At 44.9% G+C, this 21,299-nt stretch overlaps 2 protein-coding genes across 2 annotated transcripts in view; both read right to left on the bottom strand.

Moving 5' to 3' along the window:
* PSEN2 (presenilin 2) overlaps nt 1-21,299 on the bottom strand; it is a 93,696-nt gene that overhangs the window by 40,637 nt on the left and 31,760 nt on the right. The window lies entirely within an intron of this gene.
* The window catches only part of COQ8A (coenzyme Q8A), a 34,137-nt gene that overhangs the window by 6,964 nt on the left and 5,874 nt on the right, over nt 1-21,299 (bottom strand). The window contains exons 2-8 of the mRNA XM_065739666.1: nt 13,281-13,475; nt 11,133-11,537; nt 9,891-9,957; nt 8,581-8,655; nt 3,909-4,031; nt 1,456-1,541; nt 219-359 (exon numbers count right to left, since the gene is read on the bottom strand). Coding sequence (XP_065595738.1) covers nt 219-359; nt 1,456-1,541; nt 3,909-4,031; nt 8,581-8,655; nt 9,891-9,957; nt 11,133-11,537; nt 13,281-13,457 — 1,074 coding nt within the window. The 5' untranslated portion in view covers nt 13,458-13,475. The remainder of the gene's footprint in view (nt 1-218; nt 360-1,455; nt 1,542-3,908; nt 4,032-8,580; nt 8,656-9,890; nt 9,958-11,132; nt 11,538-13,280; nt 13,476-21,299) is intronic.

A 21,299-nucleotide genomic window follows, 5' to 3' on the forward strand; every position in this document is an offset into this window, starting at 1 on the left:
GCAGTCCCTCACCACCATTAACCCCACACTGCAGGGATGCATGAAAGGTCTCCCACTCATCTAGGCTCAGACTGGCCCAAGCTGCAAAGTCTTTTCTGTCCTTCTCCTCCACTAGAATTATGGTACGACATTGTGTTTATCTGTTTAGCAGTAAATATTTATGCAGCTCCACTGCCTCTCCGTGCAGCACAAGCAAGAGAAGAGGCTGTAAAGCCCACCTGAATTTTCATAGCAACTTCTTTCCCATTTTTCAAGCGTGCCAGGTGAACCTGACCAATTGAAGCAGCAGCAAAAGGGCGTTCTTCAAAGGATTCCAGTTTGTCTCTCCAGTTGGGGCCAAGGTCATTATTCAGCGTTTTCTACAAATGAAAGGAAAGCATTAGGGGAAAGAAAGCAACGATCTGAGATTTTCTTTGTTTGAAGTCATGTTCCTCTAAGGTTACTTGCACTGAATACCTACCCTCTGCTTTCTAGATTGCCCTCCCTCCATCCCAGTGATTGTGCAATTGCATGGAGTGGTCCAGCCAGCAGTGGTTCCTCCCACTACACAGATTCTGAGCAGATCCATGTGAGGCTGTGTTACTGTGGCCCAAAGAGCAGGCATCTTGAGCACAAACACCTCAGTTTTAGGAATAAAAGCAGCCTTCTTCTTGGGGACACTTGTTGTATTCCAGAAAATGAGCAAGGAGTTAAATATTCCTTCTCTTTCACGCTAGGCTGATCAGAAGCAATCCAGGCATGCAAGAGTGACTCTCTTTAAAGGTAATATTGAAAATTAAACACCACAACCTGCTTTAACAGCTTTTTTGTTACGCTGCCAGTCTGCCAGGCTTAGGTTCTGGCTCTGCTCAGCATCTTTCAGAAGGAAAGCAGTACTGGCAACTCCTTTTGCATTACTCTTCATATCTTAATTATCCAGGGGAGGGAGAGAGAAAGAGAACACACATACAAGGGAAGCAAACAGTTTGATTCATTCTAACTCATCCTGAAACTGGGGTAGATGTAACCAAAAAGACAAAATTGCCAAAATTTCCATCAGACTAGGACTTTGAGATTGTTTTTAAAGTGGGATTTAGGCACTTCTAAACACTGCTTTAACACGCATGAGAAGGAAGATGAGAGGCTATATTAAACAAGACCCACATAATCATATTTGTAAGCAACTTCCTGTTGCACTAGCATAGCCTCAGGACATTAAAAAAAAACAAACACAATTTATCTTTGCCCAGAGCTGAATTTCAACCTATAGGAGAGAAACAGAAGCACACAGTTGATATTAAGAATCGGATGTCACTATCACTTGAAAAAAAATGCAACCTTCACTGAGGGAATACTCTTAAAAAGAAAATAAAGATACTTATCAGCCCTCCCTGCCAGGGTAGGCAATGGATGACATTTACTCTGTTACGGCCTCTCCTACCCAGTTAAGCAGGAAGGAAGAGGAATATTCCTTACCATCATCTGCTTTATTGGCATGAAGTCGGCACTCTGACGCACGCGCTCAAAAATCCTCTGGAGGTGTGGATTGATGAAGGCATCATCTGCCAAGGGGAAAAGAAAACAGCAGTCAGCAAAGGCACTGCATTCTCCAGTTGTTCTTCAGCACACAATGAAACAAATGTCTGCACTTAAACAAGTCAGGTTCTCCCGTCTCCAAGCACACCTCAGTGATGGTTATGAAAGTAGTTCAGAAATACCATGCCCAGAAGCGAACCCTTAGGCAGAGCTCCTGAAGCATCACACCTTTGGAAATGAGACAAACACAAGTCCTGTGTGCATGCAGCAAGAGAGGAAAAAGCTACTCCTTCCTTCTCACTCCCATCAAAAACTGCCTACTACCTGAACTTCCCCTAGGCTTATTATCTCCTGCTGCAGCTAGAGAAAGTTTCTGCACCCACTCCAAATTATCAACGGAAAGAAAGTATGAATACACCAGAAAACATGTTGAGAAACCTCTTATATTTCAGAATCAAGGATCTGTTGTCATCATGATCACTCTCTGTTTGGAGAAATCACAGGTCCCACACGCGCAGTAACAGCACCGCCAAGAGCAGTGGGCAGCTCTGCACAGCTGAGGCTGTCAGTACGATGACAGGTTGCACAAACCCAAAGAGCAAAGTGCTCTGCCCAAGCCTGCCTGTCATCTGCCAGCCCTTCCTGCTGACAGCACTACAGCATGCAGACAGGATGCCGTGTCGTGGACGTAGATTACAGAACAAACCCTCTGGACAGTCATCCCAGTGACCCCATGTTCATGGTGTGCTTTAATCCAATTCTTTCCAAGGGGCAGCAGTTTCTCTAGAAAGCTGGGCAATATTAAAACACTGCTTACGCAAGTGCTGGACTCAGAGTAACCACTATTCAGCATCTGCTATTGTAAACAACTCAAATGAAAAGCAGTTATATCAACAGAAAAGACAACTAAAAGTAACTTGGTTTTAAGTATCAGAAGGAATTCAGCAAACACATTATTTTACCCTCATAAGAAAGCATGGGAGAGGAAGGGTTTTGACAGATTGGTCCCCTTCAGCAAGCAAAAGGCTTCTACAACAGAGAGAGCCACCTGCTCTGGCAGACATTTGATTTCATTAAGACTTGTAGAAGAATGAGATTCATCTGCTGCTCTCCCAGCTCTGGAAACAAGCTCAGGCTACCAGCCTTATTTTTGAGAACCTATGTGTGTGGTTCTGATATTCGTATAAAAGTGATCATTGATGTGCGTTTACAAATGCATGTACAGCTGTAAGTCTATCCCAGAGAACAAGAAAAACAGCTACTTTAAGGGCACTGCCCACTGTCCTGAGAAGTGGAGCAGAAAGGAATTGGGGGGGGGGGGGGGTGGGATGCTCAATTGCACCTGGACAAGGCAACACTGAATTAGCACACAGCCCTATTAACAGAAGAAGCCATTTCAAACTCACTTGGTCACAGAGAAACCCAAGAAGTGGCAAGAACTGTGCTAAAACTTCTTGTCCAAATAGCCAGCCCAAGAACAGGAGATGCTGCACTGCTGGAAGTACCTTTCACCATGACTGTACCACAGCAGGGCTCCTAAGGCCTGCAATCTGCCCAGGAAAAGCAGCACTCTTGTCTCAAGAGTCAGAGGAGGGCGGGGCAACGCCACTGAGGTTGCAAAAAGTCCTGGATGTTCTTGACACTTGAGTGAAGTCAATTGGCACGCATCCCAAACTCCTGCCAAAGCTCAGTAACATTAGGAGATAGCAGGCAAGTGACAAAAATCCAGGGTATTTCTGTTCCTCAGAGCTCGCTTCTCACAGCTGTCCCCCGTTCACCCACACCCCAGGCTAGTACCTCTGCAACCAGGCACTGGGGACATATCAGGTACAACTCAAAATTCTCAGAACAATATTATAAGTTAATCTCCTCTACAGGATGCAAGTTAACTTCAGACGTGGCTCACTCGTCCCACGTATGTGAGGCACAGGCCACACAAAGCAAAGAACAGATGAACTCCTGAATCTGCATTGTGAACCAACAGCTGGCAGCTTCTGGAGGGTGAGAAAAGAGCACTAACATAGCACACAGGATGAGCAAATGAACTATGATGTAATACCACAATGAGGGTACTCTGGAGCACTGAACTGGTCTTGCAATATTGGCTAGCCAAAGTTAACTAATACAACACAAGATCCAGCCTCAGTAAATGCCTACAAAAATTCAAGTAGAAGTACAAGCCAAGCAAGCTGAGCACTTCAAACCTTCAGACAACTGACTGTTTCAGTGACTGAATCAAACATACCACCATCACTGTTCACACATTAGAAAGCCACACACCTAGCATCCACATTCACTTTGCACTGAGACATTTCAGACAGCTCACAAGAAACTGACTGCCCCCACCAGGCAGCGCTGCTGGTAAGGGTAGCTTATCCCACACCCCCACTTACCTTGGATGCTTAACATCTGTCCCAGCTTCAGTGCTGCTCCCCGGACCTTGCACAAGGTTCTCACAATTCTTTCTGCATTGGCCTCTGACAGGAACGGGCTGGAATCCATCACTGCTTTCTTTCCTGAGGGCAAGGAGAAAAAGCTTATGGATGAAAACCGCCCTCAGTAAGAGGAGATTCACCTTTCCCCAGAGAAAAACAAACTAGGACTAAAACCCAGTCTTCATTGCAACCCAGGGTCGTGAGCTGTGGATATATGTGTCATACTCCAGTTTGGGTATTGGTGGCTCGAGGGCCAACAGCTATGACAGCACAGACATCCATGGAGGCTATGAAAACTGTCCAGGATGTTGGTGTTTGAATTGGTTGTACCAGATAGCTCAGTCTAACACACTACGTCAAGATCTCCCAAGTCTTGTGGCACAGGCTGCTGTACAACCATGGCTTCAGAAGAGCAGCAAGGGTGACACACAGCAAGGAGGACCATCAAAACCCTTGGCACCACACTGGGACTGTCTGAGAATGGGCTAGCACTTCACAGGATGGGAGCAGAACTCATACTGCCACCCAACCTCCTTTCCCATATCCAGTAATTCTGGCCTGAAACACATACATTCATACATGAACACATATTGCTGTGCAGCTGTACTTCTAAAGCATGCAGTAGGCATCTGTAGGAAGCAGACACAGCTTTCACATTTCCAAATTCATAATTGCAGTCTTCTAAATCAAACTGAAATCCACTGTTCCCTGATGCACAGATAAAACAAACTGTCCCAACTCCATAACCCCAAAGCATCACAGTCGCATGCAGCATCCTGAAAAAGCAGCACTGTGATGAGGTAATGAAGCCAGTGAAATCCAAGGAGATAGTTTTCACAGGAGAAGCCCAGCAGGAGCTCTCATCTGGAATACCACTTCTTCTTTGACAGTTGTCAGAGGAAATCAATTCCAAATATCTTTCCCTCCTGCATCCTCAAACCATTGTGTGTACCATTTCTCACCACATTCTTACAGGCAACTTGCTACTGAGAAAAATACCTCATTTAGACAGAAGAACATCCCAGTGTTGCTATAGTTACTTGTTCCATTGGTATTTAAAAGCCATATCCTTACTCCCAGCAGCAGCTGTGCAAGCAGGAGCTTATGCAGAACATGGTCCAAAATATACAGACTCAAACATGTATGTTCCTGTCCCCAGTAAAGGGTTAAGACTGACATATTTTTATTTCTTTATAAAGAGGAAAGGGAAGGAGGAGGGAAAGAGAGTGACTTGACTTTTTGATGCCCTTGGGTGAAGCAACCCAGAACTCCTTCTCCAGTAGGACAGCTCCTCCAGCTCCCAGAGATGGGACAGAAGGGGTGGGCAGGCATCCACCAACCACTTGGAGCTGCTGCTCTGCACTTGCTGATGTAGTGCCAAGCAGGAGGAAGGTGAGGCCTTACAGCCAGGGTGCAGAGCCTGGAGCCAACATGCTGATCTTCAAGCTACTCTGTTTTCAACACTTCAGAGGAAAGGGTACAAAGGATGGAACAGCTGAAGCCAAAATGACAGGCAGAGCCTGAAAGGGCACAGCAGCTGCAATGGCCCAGATGATCTCAGACAGATGGAAATTACTGGTGTGCTGTACAGTGATTACAGCAACAAGAGATCCTCTCCATCTCCAGCTAGCTCTCAGGAATGTATACAGAGAGAGCTCAGACTGGCCAGGGGACAGGGAAAAAGAAAGGACTGGAATGCTTGATGGCATGTACTGAGTTCTGGCTCTCAACTGTCCCATAAGAAAAATCCTGGGTCCTTAGCAATGATGAGACAAACAGTCCCTCTCACAAGCTCCAGACACACAGGAGCTAAGGAAACTAAAAAGCCCTACCTCCATAACGGCTGCACACACAAATACCCTGTTCTGGGAGTACAGCGGGATGAAAGTCAGTTAATGATTAAAGTCACTTCCAGAAGCCAACGAACTCTAACAAAGAGTTGTTATCGGAGAAAAAGCACAACACAGGCACTCCTTATTCTCTTTTTCTGGCAAACTTCTCACTGAACTCAAGATCAGAGGGGCACTACCCGATCAACAATTTGTCCAAAAGTAGGTGATTAGCTGTGGCTTGTTTATGTACAATGTAAAAGCGGGCACGACTAACCTGGAAGTGAGAATCAGAAGCAGTTTTATGTGAATTTCAGAGAATTAAAAACATAGAAAACAGACATAGTCTTCCATGGATAGGAAGAAAATGACAAGTATAAAGCACAACACCGTTCATCAAAATATGCTGTGTATCAATTTTTATTAAGTTCTTTCCAGAGATAGCAAGCAACTTTTGATACTAGAAACTATTTCTACTTCAAGATCAGAATACTTTTTTCTACTGACCAGAGAAGCTCTGGATGCCCCATCCCTGGAAGTGTTCACAGTCAGCTTGGATAGGGCCCTGGGTAGCTAACCACAATATGGGGGTTGAAACTAGATGATCTCTAAGGTCCTTTCCTAAGCCAGTCTATAATTCTATGACTTGGCACAAGTTTATTTTTAGGACCATCTGCCATACAAACCTTGGAGAAGGAAGCAGTCCAGAACATAACCTAAGCACTTTAGACTAGGAGACTGCATTTCTTCCTTCTTTCCTTCAGGAAACACACACATGTTCAAACCTGGGCTGACATTCAGCCCTCTGGGGCTCTACCAGGCCTGGCATACTGCCTATCAGGACAGCCTAGTATATAGGTCATTAATAAGTTACAAATTTGACCTTGAATCCAGAGCTGCCAACAGCAATATTTAACTGGGCAGCGTTTCATTTTTACCCATGGTAAGTTGTTCTGCTCTCCCATTCCCACCCCCCTCTAATCCTTGCACTTTACATACACACTAAATACAGTGACTGCCACTGCAGACACCAGTGACTCAAGGGGGTATTTTAAAATCAGCCTATTAAGAAAATTCACACTGGAGATAAAGCATGGCCATCCTTAAAAAAAAAAAAAAAAGAAAAGAAAGAGTAAGATGAACGAAACCAGTAGTTATAAATGCACTTGAAGAGGGCAGCCATATGCCTTCAGGCCCTTAAAAAGGCCTGCACTGTTGTACTGACTGAGCAGGAAGAAGGGAAACCAAGAGAAGACTCCTTCCAGTCACTCCTGGATGCCACTGCAGGTGTGAAATTCTCAGGCACGCCTTTCATCATTTATGTGTCCCACTTGTTTGGTGGTCCAAGAAATTACTGTTTCTGTAGTGTAACAGTGGCAAGAGAAAGAACATCTAGTAACTTCTAGAAAACAGAACAATGTGTTGTTCTCGAGAGAGGAGTCTTAGCCTGAGCATGTGGTGCTGGCAGACAGAAAAATGTCTCAACCCGGACACAACTGCCTCAAGCTGAAATCATCAATGGAGCACACAGGTACTCTTTTGAGTATTTACAGAAAAAAAGAAATAAGAGTTAGAGGTACATATGCAGGAGGTTTCTTCCCACAGTAGCAAAGGCTGGCGCTGCCAGAAAGAGCAGTAAGAAAATGGGATCCTGGACTCAAATCTGCATACATGTCCTCTGCCACGCATTTCTGAAGGAGCAAAGCCTTCAGAGAGAGGTCTCATCCAGAATTGCAGAATGGGTTAGGTTCGAAGGGAACTCAAAGATGAGTGTTTGTTGAGGTTTTGGCGGTTTTGTTTGTTTCAGGGAGTGAGGTATTGAAGTGTAATTTGCTTGTCTGGTTTTTATTTCTCCAATTCTAAGGCACTTCAGAACCTCTTGGAATAGAGGTTCTCACTTCCTCAGTCTCCATTCTCCCCTCACTGCTAAAAAAGGGTGAAAATGACACAGGCTGGTCTTGCAGTACAATACTAATGGCCACAGAGTAATTGAGAACTGCTGGGTCCTTGTGAGTTATCACAAAGCAACGCTACTGAACAAAAAAAAAAACCCAAAAAAAACATTTGAAACTTTTTTTTTTCCTTCTTGTCCTTCTGAAGTTCCTTCTTGTCACTGGAAATAATCTAAACAAACATATAAGCCAAACTTTTTATGCCCTGAACCACTCACCTGCATGGTACAATTCTGTACCATCATAGTCTACCAAAGCATAAACTTAGAAAAAAGCCAGGTATAACTCATGAACGCTTTTACTTCCAACTTCAAATCAGCAGCATGGATACAAAAATTGTTCAGGGAAAGATAAGAGACACTGGAAGTCGAGAAATGCCATTTAGCACACATATAAAGTGTTTTGTTGCTTTAGAGCAGAACAGCCATCCTCTAAATTCCTACTATGCAGAATGTCCTTACATTTCAGAGTCCACATCCAAGAAGAACACGAAGCTTTCACAGAAAGGCCCTTTTACAGACTGTGTACTGATAGAACTACGTGGTTTCACTGAACAGTTCAAAAAACATTGTTGTACCAACATAATCCAAGTGTGAACACAAGTATGCTCACGTACAACTGTGGGAAAATTAACTCTGAACAACACTAGCATAAGATTATCTACACACTGAGGTTGTGGCTTGCTTCAATAGGAAAAGAGAAAGTATAATAGGATTGTGTAGAAACAAAACAAACAACTAACCAATCTCCCAAGTTTCAAAAGAATACAGTCTTTCAATCAGCTGTGCAAGTAGTCGGTGGTTGGAGGGAAAAAGGAAGAAAAAGGATGAGGATGCAGAAAGAGCTTACCACTGCGTTCTTCAGGTCTAAGGCTCTTCTTTGCAACTTCTGCCAGTGCCCCAATGCCAAGACCAACAGCTAATCCTTTAAAATAAGAAGCACCAGGTCAGAGTGAAAACACCTTTTATCTTAACTACGTACAGAAGCATTTTTTTTTAATTAACCTTAAATCACATTATTGTAAGTACACCTGCAAAACAGCTTGGTTAGATGCCAGCCAGGTGTCACAGGCCAGGACAGTTGGGGATGGCCAGCTTTTATACACTCTAAGCAAGGTTTTGGACTGTAATGAACTTTAAAACAGCTACAACCACATTAGAGCTAGACTTCATGGCAAACTTCCTGACTTTTCTTTATTGCAAAAAGACTTTAGTATACTATTAAAAGAACAGACTTACAAACCAGAAACACAAATAAAGGAGACACAAATTGAACAGGAACATCAACTCATACAAGGAAGGAAGAATGGAAAAAGAAATCAAGAACAGTGAGTGGAAATGATGACCCAGTGGGCTACTAAACAAGTAACAAAAAATAATTTGTTTCACCATTTCCAACAGTGGTAAGGTAATAAAATAAATAAAGGATGAAATTTTGTACTGTAAATGCAGCTACCAGCAGTCACTCCAGCTGCAGCAAGCAGCAACTGAAAATGCACAGAAGTGACAAAGTTCAGCAGTGCCTCGCACTGATCACAGAAACGTGAGCTCAGCAGGGAGAGCAAGAAAAGCACTGCCCATGTAATTCTGCCTCCTGTTACTAATATGTCTGTCATCCCGCCTTAATGTCACAGCACAGAGATTAACATTCCCTAGTACATCTGAGGACAATGAAAAATAGGCAAAGAAATAAACAAGGAGGAATAATTTGAATGTGAGGGCCACAATGGCAACAGTATGGGAATTCAGCTTTCCGAACCCCAGGAACAGTTACATAAAAACTGCTTTTGACCTATTCAGCATCCTTTTAACTTGCTTGATCTTGGGCACAAAAAAAAACAACTCAAATCCAGTGAAGACTGTCAGCAGCAAAGACAGCCACACAAATACCACCTTCCTCAGCAGTTATATATGATAAAAGAGCAACAAAGACAGACGAAAAATGTAGCTTCATTCCAACTAAAGGCAATGAGCCGTAATTGTAATGAAAAAGCCCAAATCAAGCTCTGAGCCAACCATCTGTTTGCAGGAAAGCACTTTCTTATCAGCAAGCTTAAGACAAAAAAGGAACCAACTTCTGCTTCAGCAGGAGCACTGTCACAGCCAGCCATCAGTCCGTGCAATTGTGGTGACTTTGCAGATGCAGGTGTGCAAACTTACCTCCAAAGTTGGCAAGCCTCCCGATCCTCGTGACAGGAACCTTTCTCTCCCGGGCCCGTTCACTTAGCTGCCACAGAAATCCAGGGCAAGGGAAACAAACAGAAAAGAGGATCCACAATGAACTGGGTATACAGTCACTTACCTTCAAATACGAAGAGCAACTTCATAAAGAGCATATCTGTGCTACAGAAAGCTCTTCTCCAACACCAAGCCTAACACACAGTGGGAGATTTTCAAGTGAGCATGCTGCAGCCACTAAACTCAAAACTACATTAAACTAAGAAATGGACAAGAGAATGAGAAGCCAGAAAAGCTGATAACCACTTCTAGAAACCCCATATTCATTTTTACCTCAACTGCCCTTAAATTTTGAACTTGGAGAAGCAGTACAGTGCTAAATTCTCTTCTACACACACAGTTAAAACTCTTGGCAAGTCATCAGATTGACAGGACTGTAGATGATTTCCCCACAAAACAGCCAAAGCAGAAGCAATACCCTGAGTAAGTGAACCCACAGGAGCACCCGATACTGTGTTTGAAGGAGACAGAAGGCAAGCATCTCCACTGTGAATTCTGCTGTGGGTTTTCTGTGCTGGCTTGCACAAGGGCAGAGATCACAACTGTTGCTTCAGGGCTCTTTGCTACTGTCCTGTCTACAAACACAGAGGACAATACTCTATCCATTTCTAGGAGGATCACAAGACATGCGCAGGAAGCCATGGCCTTCACTGAGAGAAGTTTAGGTCCAATCCATTCCTCATGGCCATAGCAAGACCATAGCAATTAGCTAACGGAGAAGACAGACACTTTAGGGCAGTCTTCAAACCACTGTAGCCTACAAACTGTCCATGCCTTTTCAACACTTCACCTCAAAAACTGGAATGAAATAAGAGATCCTTCGTTACTGCATCAACACACTGAGTCCTCACAGTTCAGCGAATGAAAGAAGAACTCATGTCAATGTGAAGTTTAAACCTAACCCTACAAAGGCATTTTAAACATCCTCTCACATCGGGTTGTTGGATACATAGGGGGTAGATGTGAAAGGAGAGCCTGAAAAGCAACTACCAGAACAGATGTCAGAAATCTGGGATAAGAAGCACTGACACTTCTATCTTTTCCTCTTCAAAAGGGAATTTCATAAAAGAAAACAAATAGAAACACAGGAAAAGGTGACTTATGGATAATCCAGAATAGTAACGAGAATCTATAATTAAAACAAATACACAAACATACACATACCATCTGTTTGTAGGGTTTCTGCTCAGTTTTGGCCTGTCTGGCTTTATCAATATCTTCAGCTGTTAATCCACCAACAGAGGAATGATCTTGGTGAAAAGCCCTATTTTGTCCAAAGGCAGCAGCAAAAGGATTTCCAGGGTCCCTAAACCCCCCAAATAACCTTGCATCCACTTTGGGAGAGAAAGGCTTCTGACCCAGGCCAGAGTCTCCAGTCTCACCAACGCTTTTGAAAGGTCCATTTGTAGTGTAAGAGTAAGCAGGGCCTTCACTGCTGTGTTCATGGGGCTTGCTGGGGGCAGCAGAGAAGTCCTTTGAAGCATCTGATGGCTCTTGTGCCAAGAAGTCATAGTCTTTCCCAAAACCCTCACTGAGATCACTTAAGTTCTCCTGTTGTTTGCCCAGTTCCTGTAAACAGTAATAAAAACACTTTAAGTAAAGAACTTAAAACCTGCTCCCTGCTCATCCAGGGCCCTCAGAAAAGAGGACACAGCTTGGCTCGAATAAGGAACTTGCTGAGACTCCGCACATTCACAGCAAAATACGGGAAAAAAGAAGGAAGAGATGCTGAGGACACCCAGAACAACTAGCAATCTTTCAACCTCATTGATTGGACAAATTCGTAGATGGATTCTCAAACACCAGCACTTGGGTATGCCCCAGTCAACAGGATTTTAATCCTGCTGTGGTCAGGTAAAGCAGTCACTGTATTTTAGACTCTTTTCTAAACACTAAATACATTTCCTCCCCTTACAAAACAAAAACAAACAAACAAAAAAAACAACACCAGAACATCTTTGCTATTTTTGCTATTATGAATTCAACTTCACAGCAAGGGCAGAAGAGAATTCTGTTTACAGGGACTGCTGCCAAGCACTGACTGTTGATTTCAAGCAAAAAGGCTTCTCTACTTCCATAGCTACATTTTAAAAGCAGGTCAGGCAGTCAAAATCTTGCCATAGATCTTGATCATTCATCTTGCCATGAAATAAAATGCATTCCTGTAAAGTAAAAGCTTTCCTTTGCAAAAGAGAAAAATATTGTAGCTTCAAACTACAAAATTTTTTTAACAAAGTTCTCTTGGCAGCAGCTTCTCAAGCAACTTCTACTCAGAATGCAGTGTGAGAGTTCTTGCAGGTGTTTTGACATGAGCACTCTTGCATAGAGAAACATGCACAGAAGCAGGAGAATATTCTCTCCCTTCTTGAATGCAAAAGGAGAACCAAGGCAAAACAAAACATGGTCCCCATAAACAAATAAACATAGGGTACTTCTCAGGACAAAGCGATTGAAAGCTTAAATAGAAATAAGGTAACAGACACAGGTTCTAGGATTGAAGCTTCAGGAAGCTGCCAGGACAGCCCAAGCTTATTGCATAAAACATCATTAAAACCTCACCCATTAGCTTTTGTTTTAAAATCACTGTTTGAGCCACATCGCTGTTCCAAAGGATGAGTGCTCTCCATGTAGATTAATTCTTTCCCCTCCCTCCCCCAAACAAACCCCACTTTTTCAAGAGATAGCAACACAGGAAGCGTGAAGCTTTATAAATCCATTATTTTTGTGTCTGGTAAGAGAAGCTACCGCTTAAAAAGGAAGATTGGCTTTCCATATGCTCCTCTTTTACACGTCCGTTCTTCTGAAAATCCACCCTCAGCTGTGAGTGAGGAATGTGTGAATATCTGACCTATTCTGAAACACATTACCTGTACCAATTCTGTAAAGAAAGGAAGCATCAATGCCGACAAATTCCAAGAGCTCATTCTCTTAGTCAAAGCAGAGGTAATCGATTACTGAAGTCTGAAGGAGACTTTAAATAACAAAGCTACTGGCCAGCCTTACTTGATCTTTGACAAGATTAGGTGAGCAAAACACACTTCATTGTCAGTAGGCCTCAAACACCGAGTAATGGAAACCAGTATGCACCGCAGTAATGGCAACCATCCCCCTTACACCTCCCATCCAAGCACCTGTGGCACATAGCTGAAGTCCTGGACAACTCCGGTCATACTGCAACATCTGTATTAGTTATTTGAGTAACTCAGAGAGCTAAGCTTACGATAGGATTTCCTCGGCCCTACACATTACAGGGAGTACCTGGAGGAAATGCCAAACATCATACTAGACTGCGCACATAAGAACTCTTCTTACCTGCATTTTCCCCAAGGCAGAACTAAACTGCTCTTCAGCAGTGGCCTGCAGACTCTTGGCAATGGTAACTGCATCGCCCCCAAGGATCACCTGCCGCAGCTGTCCTGCTTGGGTTTCCAGGACTGCTTTGCTGAGCTTTGTCAAACCTCTCATGACCATGATGGCATCTCCCGCCATGACTGAACTTCTTCTCTGCTGGAATAAAACACAACAAAACAACAAGGCGAGAGGTCAAGGAACAAGCTTGCAACTATGCTCACGTCACCTAAGAGCTAGGGGCGGACAGCAGACAGTCTTGTTTCATTTTGGCTACCAGCCACCATGGGAATTTGTTTGCAGCTCAGATAACACTTTAACCAGCCTGAATGACAGCTAGTTAGCTGACACCTTACCAGGCAAAGCAAGAGCTCTTCTTAGGACTATCCATGAATTAGGACAGCATTCCAGGATTTCACACAAATATTGAAGTTACCAGAAGCATAGACAGATGCATTTCAACAACACTTCAAAAACTGTCTTAATTCTTTCCAAACATTTAAAAAGGATTAAAAGCATTAGTGTTTGACCTTTGATAATCAGGACATGGAACACATTCTCAGCGACGGATAGCACGGATGAAGTGTACTGACAACTGTCACATCCCATTCCTGCCCCAGAGTCATGCCTGCTCATTTTACACAGCCAAATCTCTTCACCCTCACATCAATGAGTAAGCTTCGTCTGTCCTCCAAATGCTGTCTGCTCAGTCCTCGACTCACTCTACTGCTTTTAGTTGGAAACTTAAGTAGACCCTGAATACTCACCTACCACAACCTTGCACACAATTTGGAAGTATCACTCTGCAACGATATATCTTTTTACTCCATATCCCTTCCTGTTTGAGAGGCCCCGTCTCAGATTCGTAACAATTTATCAGTTTCAGTATCTTCAGATACAAAGCAAGCACTGTAGGATGCAGGATGGTTTGTCTGAGGAAAACAAGTTACACTGACTCCTTTATCTGCATGAGAGCTAAGCTCAGGTTGGAGGTTCCAGTCTCTCGGGAACCGAGTGAGAGCAGGCAGTCCCAACGGCTGTTCTCGGAGAAGTTAACGAAGCGTTAACAAGGCGTAGGTGTTAACGAGGCATAGGCGTTGCCAGGGTTTCAGCGCCCTCGCCCACACCCCTCAGCTGAATAGGGCTGAAGGGGTATATCCCTGAAGGGCTCAGGGAGGGCAGCGAATTATCACATTACAATTCATATATATATATATTATTATAAACTATTATTTATTTATTTACTTTCAATTTTTTTTTTCATTTCTTTGTTTTTATTTTTTTTGTGCCATGTCTCTACAAGACAGAGGGCTTGCCTTAAGAAGGCTGTGGCGACCCAGACAGAAGGTCTGCCTAGAAGTGTGGCTACACAGGTCTCTGGTTGCAAGGAGTGCCAGAGCCTGCTACTACTAGATGAGGGTGCTAAGCAGTTCTCCTGTGCAAGGTGTGAGCAGGTGGAAGATCTGCTTAACATGGTGGTTGAATTGAAGGAGGAGGTTGAGAGACTGAGGGCGATCAGGGACTGTGAGCAGGAGATTGACTGGTGGAGTAACTCCCTAGAGTGCCAGAGAGAAAGGCACCGGGGAGATCCCCCGCAGTTGGTGGTGGACTCCCTGACCTGTCCCCGTAGGGCAGAAGGGGGATATCTGAGGGATAGGGAGGGCTGGCAGAGAGTCCCTGCTCGGTACCGTGGGCGATCTCCCCCTCTGCCTCCCCAGTGTCCCCAGATACCCCTAAGCAATAGATTTGCAGCATTGGAAGTTGAAGAGGTGATAAGGGGTGAAGTGCAGGAAGATTCCCGCAGGAGGCCACCAATGGCAAGGCAGTCACCTCCGTGCATTGAGACTGCTGCTACTAAGAAAGAAAGGAAGGTGATCGTAGTGGGTGGCTCCCTTCTAAAGGGAACTGAGGGCCCCATTTGCAGACCAGACCCAAACCGCAGGGAAGTGTGCTGTCTCCCTGGGGATCGGATCAGGGACATTACTAGAAGACTCCCGGACTTGATACGCCCTACCTACTACTACCCATTACTCGTAGTTCAGGCAGACTGCAATGAAATATCTCAGAGAAGTCTGCGAACTATGAAAAGAGATTTCAGGGGATTAGGGCGATTAGTTCAAGGGGTGGGAGCACAAGTGGTGTTTGCTTCCATACCTTCTGGGGCAGTGAAGGACACAGAATGGGCTAGGAAAACACAGGTGATGAATAACTGGCTGAGAGGTTGGTGTAGAGATAGACACTTTGGGTTTTTTGACCATGGGGCAGTTTACTCGGCTCCTGGCCTGTTATCTGTTGATGGGACACACCTATCCCAAAGGGGGAAACGAATCCTAGCACAGGAGCTAGCTGGACTCATTGAGAGAGCTTTAAACTAGCTGTGACGGGGGAAGGGGATAAAACAGGACTCACCAGTAAAGAGCCTAAGGAGGCTGTGCTGGAAAAAGGGGCGAGGCAGATATCTCAGCTGAAGTGCATCTATACCAATGCACGCAGCATGGGCAACAAACAAGAAGAGCTTGAAGCCATTGTGAGGCAGGCTAACTATGACCTCATGGCTATTACAGAAACATGGTGGGACCTCTCCCATGACTGGAATACTGGGATTGATGGCTACAAGCTCTTCAGAAGGGATAGACAGGGAAGAAAGGGTGGTGGCATAGCTCTCTATATCAGAGAGTGTTTTGATGTTGAAGAGCTAGTGGTTGGAAATGACAAAGTAGAGTGTCTATGGATAAGGATCAGGGGGATAGTCTCTAGGAGTGACATCGTGGTGGGGGTCTGTTATAGACCACCTAGTCAGGATGAAGAAATAGACGAGGTGTTCTATAAACAACTTGTAGATGTTGCACGATGGCCAGCACTCGTTCTCATGGGGGACTTCAACTTCCCTGATATATGCTGGAAATACAATACTGCGCAGAGGAAGCAGTCCTTGAGATTTCTAGAATGTGTGGATGATTGCTTCCTGACACAGCTGGTGCAAGAGCCTACCAGGGGAGATGCCTTGCTTGACCTACTTTTCACTAACAGGGAAGGACTAGTAGGGGATGTGAAGGATGGAGATTGTCTTGGCCAGAGTGACCATGAAATGGTGGAGTTTGCTATTCTGGGTGACGTCAAGAGGGTGACTAGCAAAACTATTACCTTGGACTTCCGGAGGGCAGACTTTGACCTGTTCAGGACACTTGTTGCAAGGGTCCCTTGGGACTTGCTCCTGAGGGGTAAAGGGGTCCAGGAAGCCTGGATGCTCCTCAAGATGGAAATCTTAAAGGCACAGGAGCAGGCAGTCCCAGAGTCCCGTAAGTCAAGCCGGAGGAGCAAAAGACCAGTGTGGATGAACCGGGATCTTTTGTTGAGACTCCGAGAGAAAAAGAGAGTCTGTGTCCTCTGGAAGATGGGTCAGGCTACTTGGGGTGACTACAGAGAACTGGCCAAGATCTGCAGGCAGAAAATTAGAAATGCTAAAGCCCAGCTTGAAATTAGGCTGGCTACTGCTGTAAAGGAGAACAGGAAACCCTTTTACAAATATATTAACAGCAGGAGAAAAACTAAGGAAAATTTCCCTCCTTTACTCAACGAGGCAGGCAATGTAACCACAGATGATAAGGAAAAGGTTGAGGTTCTCAATGCCTTCTTCACATCTGTCTTTAATAGACAGGACAGTTGTCCACATGGTATTTGCCCTGACCTGGAAGTCCGGGACGGGGTGCATAATGCACCCCCTGTGATCCAAGCAGAGACGGTCAGAGATCTACTCCTCCATCTGAACTGCCACAAGTCCATGGGGCCAGATGGGATCCACCCAAGGGTGCTGAGGGAGCTAGCAGAGGTGATTGCCGAGCCACTTTCTGCCATCTATCAGCACTCCTGGTTATCTGGAGAGGTCCCACAAGATTGGAGGCTTGCCGATGTGACTCCCATCTACAAGAAAGGCCGTAAGGAAGAGCCGGGGAACTACAGGCCTGTCAGCCTGACCTCGGTACCAGGGAAAGTTATGGAACAGATGATCTTGAGGGAAATCACACGATACGTGCATGGCAACAAGGGGATCAGACCCAGCCAGCACGGGTTCACCAGGGGCAGGTCGTGCTTGTCCAACCTCATCTCCTTCTATGACTGGGTGACCAGACAGGTAGATGAGGGAAAGGCTGTTGATGTAGTCTACCTGGACTTCAGCAAGGCCTTTGACACGGTCTCCCACAGTATTCTCCTAAGGAAACTGGCAGCCCGTGGTATGGACAGGTTCACTCTTCTCTGGGTGGAGAACTGGCTGGAGGGCCGTGCCCAGAGGGTAGTGGTTAATGGAGTTAAGTCCAGCTGGCGTCCTGTAACGAGTGGTGTCCCCCAAGGGTCAGTTTTGGGGCCCATCTTGTTTAATATCTTTATTGATGACCTAGACGAGGGAATTGAGTGTACCCTCAGTAAGTTTGCAGATGACAGCAAGTTGGGAGGTTGTGTCAAACTGCCTGAGGGTAGGGAGGCCCTTCAGAGGGATTTGGATAGGCTGAACAGCTGGGCTGAGCTCAATCGGATGAGGTTCAATAAGACCAAGTGCCGGGTCCTGCACTTTGGCCACAATAACCCCATGCAATGCTATAGGCTTGGGGCAGAATGGCTTGAAGAATGTAGAGAGGAAAAGGACCTGGGGGTGTTGGTTGATGCTCGGCTCAACATGAGCCGGCAGTGTGCCCAGGTGGCCAAGAAGGCCAACGGCATCCTGGCCTGTATTAGAAATAGTGTAGCCAGCAGGAGCAGGGAGGTGATCATCCCCCTGTACTCAGCTCTGGTACGGCCGCACCTCGAGTACTGTGTTCAGTTTTGGGCCCCTCACTACAAGAAGGACATTGAGGCCCTGGAGCGTGTCCAGAGAAGGGCAACAAAACTGGTGAGGGGTCTGGAGCACAAGTCTTATGAGGAGCGGCTGAGGGAGCTGGGATTGTTTAGTCTGGAGAAAAGGAGGCTCAGAGGAGACCTTATTGCACTCTACCACTTCCTGAAGGGGGGTTGTGGTGAGGAGGAGGTGGGCCTCTTCTCCCTGATAAATAACGACAGGACGAGAGGGAATGGCCACAAGTTGCGCCGGGGAAGATTTAGATTAGACCTGAGGAAGCATTTCTTTTCTGAAAGAGTGGTCAGGCACTGGAATGGCCTGCCTAGGGAGGTGGGTGAGGCACCATCCCTAGCGCTGTTCAAGAAGCGTTTAGATGAGGTGCTAAAGGATTTAATTTAGTAGTTGGGTAGAGATAGTGATAGGAGGATGGTTGGACTAGATGATCTTATAGGTCCTTTCCAACCTTATGAACTTATGAACTCAGGCTCAGGGCACTGGCTTCCCCTCATGTCTGTGGTTCACATTAACAAAAATCAGGAGTGGCCAGGATATACCTTAACTACACAAAAGGGAGACTTTCACCTCCTTGTTTCATTCACCTCTGAGCACCACAAGGCCACAGATTTACTTTATTTCCTAGGTAGGTACACAAACACCAATTCAGTTTTAGAAGATAACCTTCCAGCATCTACAATACACACAACAAATATAAAGGTTAACAGCACACTGAAGCGGTTTGAGTGATACTAAGTCAACAGTTCACATGGTATTACATGCAAACCACAAGCAGCCTTTCCAGGAAAAGCAGAGCCTGTCTCAGAAACGTTCCTATAGCTGAATTTTGTAAGCACGTTAGGCAAATGTAGAGTAAGCTGAGGGCAGAGGGGGCAACCCCTCCTGTCACTGGGCGGCAGCACTGGGTCTAGTGCTCCCCAGGGCACACTGCTGGCTCATGTTCAAAGTGCCAACAACCAGGGCTGCTCTCCTGCCTCCAGTTGCCTAGACCATACATGCATATAGGTTAACTCCAAAAGTAATGCCTATTCTATGATTCTATTCATTTCCACAAAAACTACAACAGATATGAAGAGCACAATAACACCATTGGATAGTGCAAGTTCTCAGCTACAGAACTCTACATTTCAACAGTCACCACCACGAGCTCTGCATTTGCACCAGCAGCGAACAAAAGCCATGCCTGTAAAACTGTGCATGGCCTCTGACGTTGTGGGCCAACATAATAAAATAGGAGGCATCACTTGCAGAGGAACCCGCATACATCCAGGATTGCCCCATCCCAGTTGCAGAATCCAGCACTGTCCAAGGACATTCACTAGCACAAAGGCTAAGAAGGAGGAGCTTGTTTTCAAAAGTGAGACTGTACTTCTTAAACATCTCTAAGCCACCTTCATCCAGTTCCTCATCTTTTGAGCACCAAGCACAAGCCTTTCACAAAGCAAAGTCAGGGCAAGGCAGAGGAGGGAAAAAATTATACCACAGTGATTACTGCTTCAGCACGAGGCATCAAGGGAAGGAATGTTCAGGTAACATCTGTACCCCTCGTGAAGAGCTATTTAGGTGAAAGCTAAGAAGTCCAGCAAAAACTAAATTGATGCTGGAGGCATTTTCCACAATCAGAAGATGTCCCAGGATAGCTAGTTTTATAGATCCTCATTTAGCAGGATACATTGGTTAATTATCCTGACAGTGACACAGAAGTTATTGCAGCCAGAATGAGAAAGGTGAAAGAAAATGCGTGTATACTGTTGGAGTTACATTAATACCCAATGCAGGTTGGAGCTAAGGGATTTATTTTCCTTACACTAAGCTCTATTCACATTACTACTAAATCAAGAAAAAGCAGCATAAGCAAGCTTTATCAACATGATTTAAAGGAGTCATTTCAAACAGAATTGGTTCTAGCATAGCAAGTTTGTATTACACCTGAGTTTCCACCTGAGGACTCGTTATCTGGAACTGGCAGAGGAGGGCACTTTCATCACATTTGCACACGTTGTCAGTGCCTGCAAAGCTGTATGAAAGAGAGCTCACAAATGTCAATCAAGAGCTATTTTGGAGTATAGGCTGTGTTACAGTTCCCTAGTTTCTAGGGAATGCATTCACATCGTCAAGTAGCACATGACTGAGGAGACTAGAATAAAGTCATCCACAGACACCAGACAACATCCACAGAGGGGCAGGGAGAAGGCAGAGGGGCTGATACGGGTTAGATACCACACTGGTAGGTAAACAGATTCCTGGTGTTACATGAGACTTTGAACCCTATTGTAGTCTACCTACATGCGTAGTCAATGCATTCTGCCACTTCATTATATCCTTCATTGCAATCACTGCTATCTTACTTGTATCTAAACAAGGGCTATAATCCTGGCATCAGCGTTAAAACCACAACGTGAACAACAGACTGACTGTGGTACCAGTAAGAAATAAATAACCAAAAAACAAAATCCCACAACCCCAAGATACAGATCCCACAGAACAAGATACAGGTCACCAGCTATTCAGCACGTTTGTTACGTGGCCATAAATCTAGCAGTAGGCTGTAACTCCAAAATAAGTATTCATTAAGCTTTTCTGTAACTTATCCTTTTTTCAGGTTCTTCATTTCTTTTCATGTTTTGCTGTAACAGCCCTTTCATACAATCCTTTCACTCACAGCCTTTTTCAGTTCCATCACATACCAATCCCCTTTATACCAGATTTCCAGGTCTGCTTACACATATTTTCATTAGCTACATTCCGTGGGTTGCAGCTGACCCACTTTTCAACCATACTGGGCACAGAGAAAACATCATTTTAAGAGCAGGCTGCCATCATCCTTTAAACTCAAATGAAGACCTTCCCTGCCTCTTTTTCATTCTTCCTGCTTTCCATATCTCATATTCACTTCAGCTCCAGAAGAAATTTGTTCCAAAATCCAACAGAACCAAGGGCTCCTATATTTGCCTCTTGCCCATGGCTCTGACTCAACCCTCCCTAAGCTGAGTTCTCCTTGTACGAGAGAGTTTGCTAGTGCAATTTTCAGACAAACACCTTCGAAAAGCAGGCAGAACTTGCTTACTCACTAATCACTGTAACAGCGATACGTGTACTGATAGAATTGGCTGCTTGGCAGACAACTATATCTTCCC

The sequence above is a fragment of the Cyrtonyx montezumae genome, unplaced genomic scaffold (assembly GCF_038088225.1).
Source record: "Cyrtonyx montezumae isolate F1298 unplaced genomic scaffold, pur_monq_1.0 scaffold_24, whole genome shotgun sequence".
In the NCBI taxonomy this organism is placed as follows: Eukaryota; Metazoa; Chordata; class Aves; order Galliformes; family Odontophoridae; genus Cyrtonyx; species Cyrtonyx montezumae.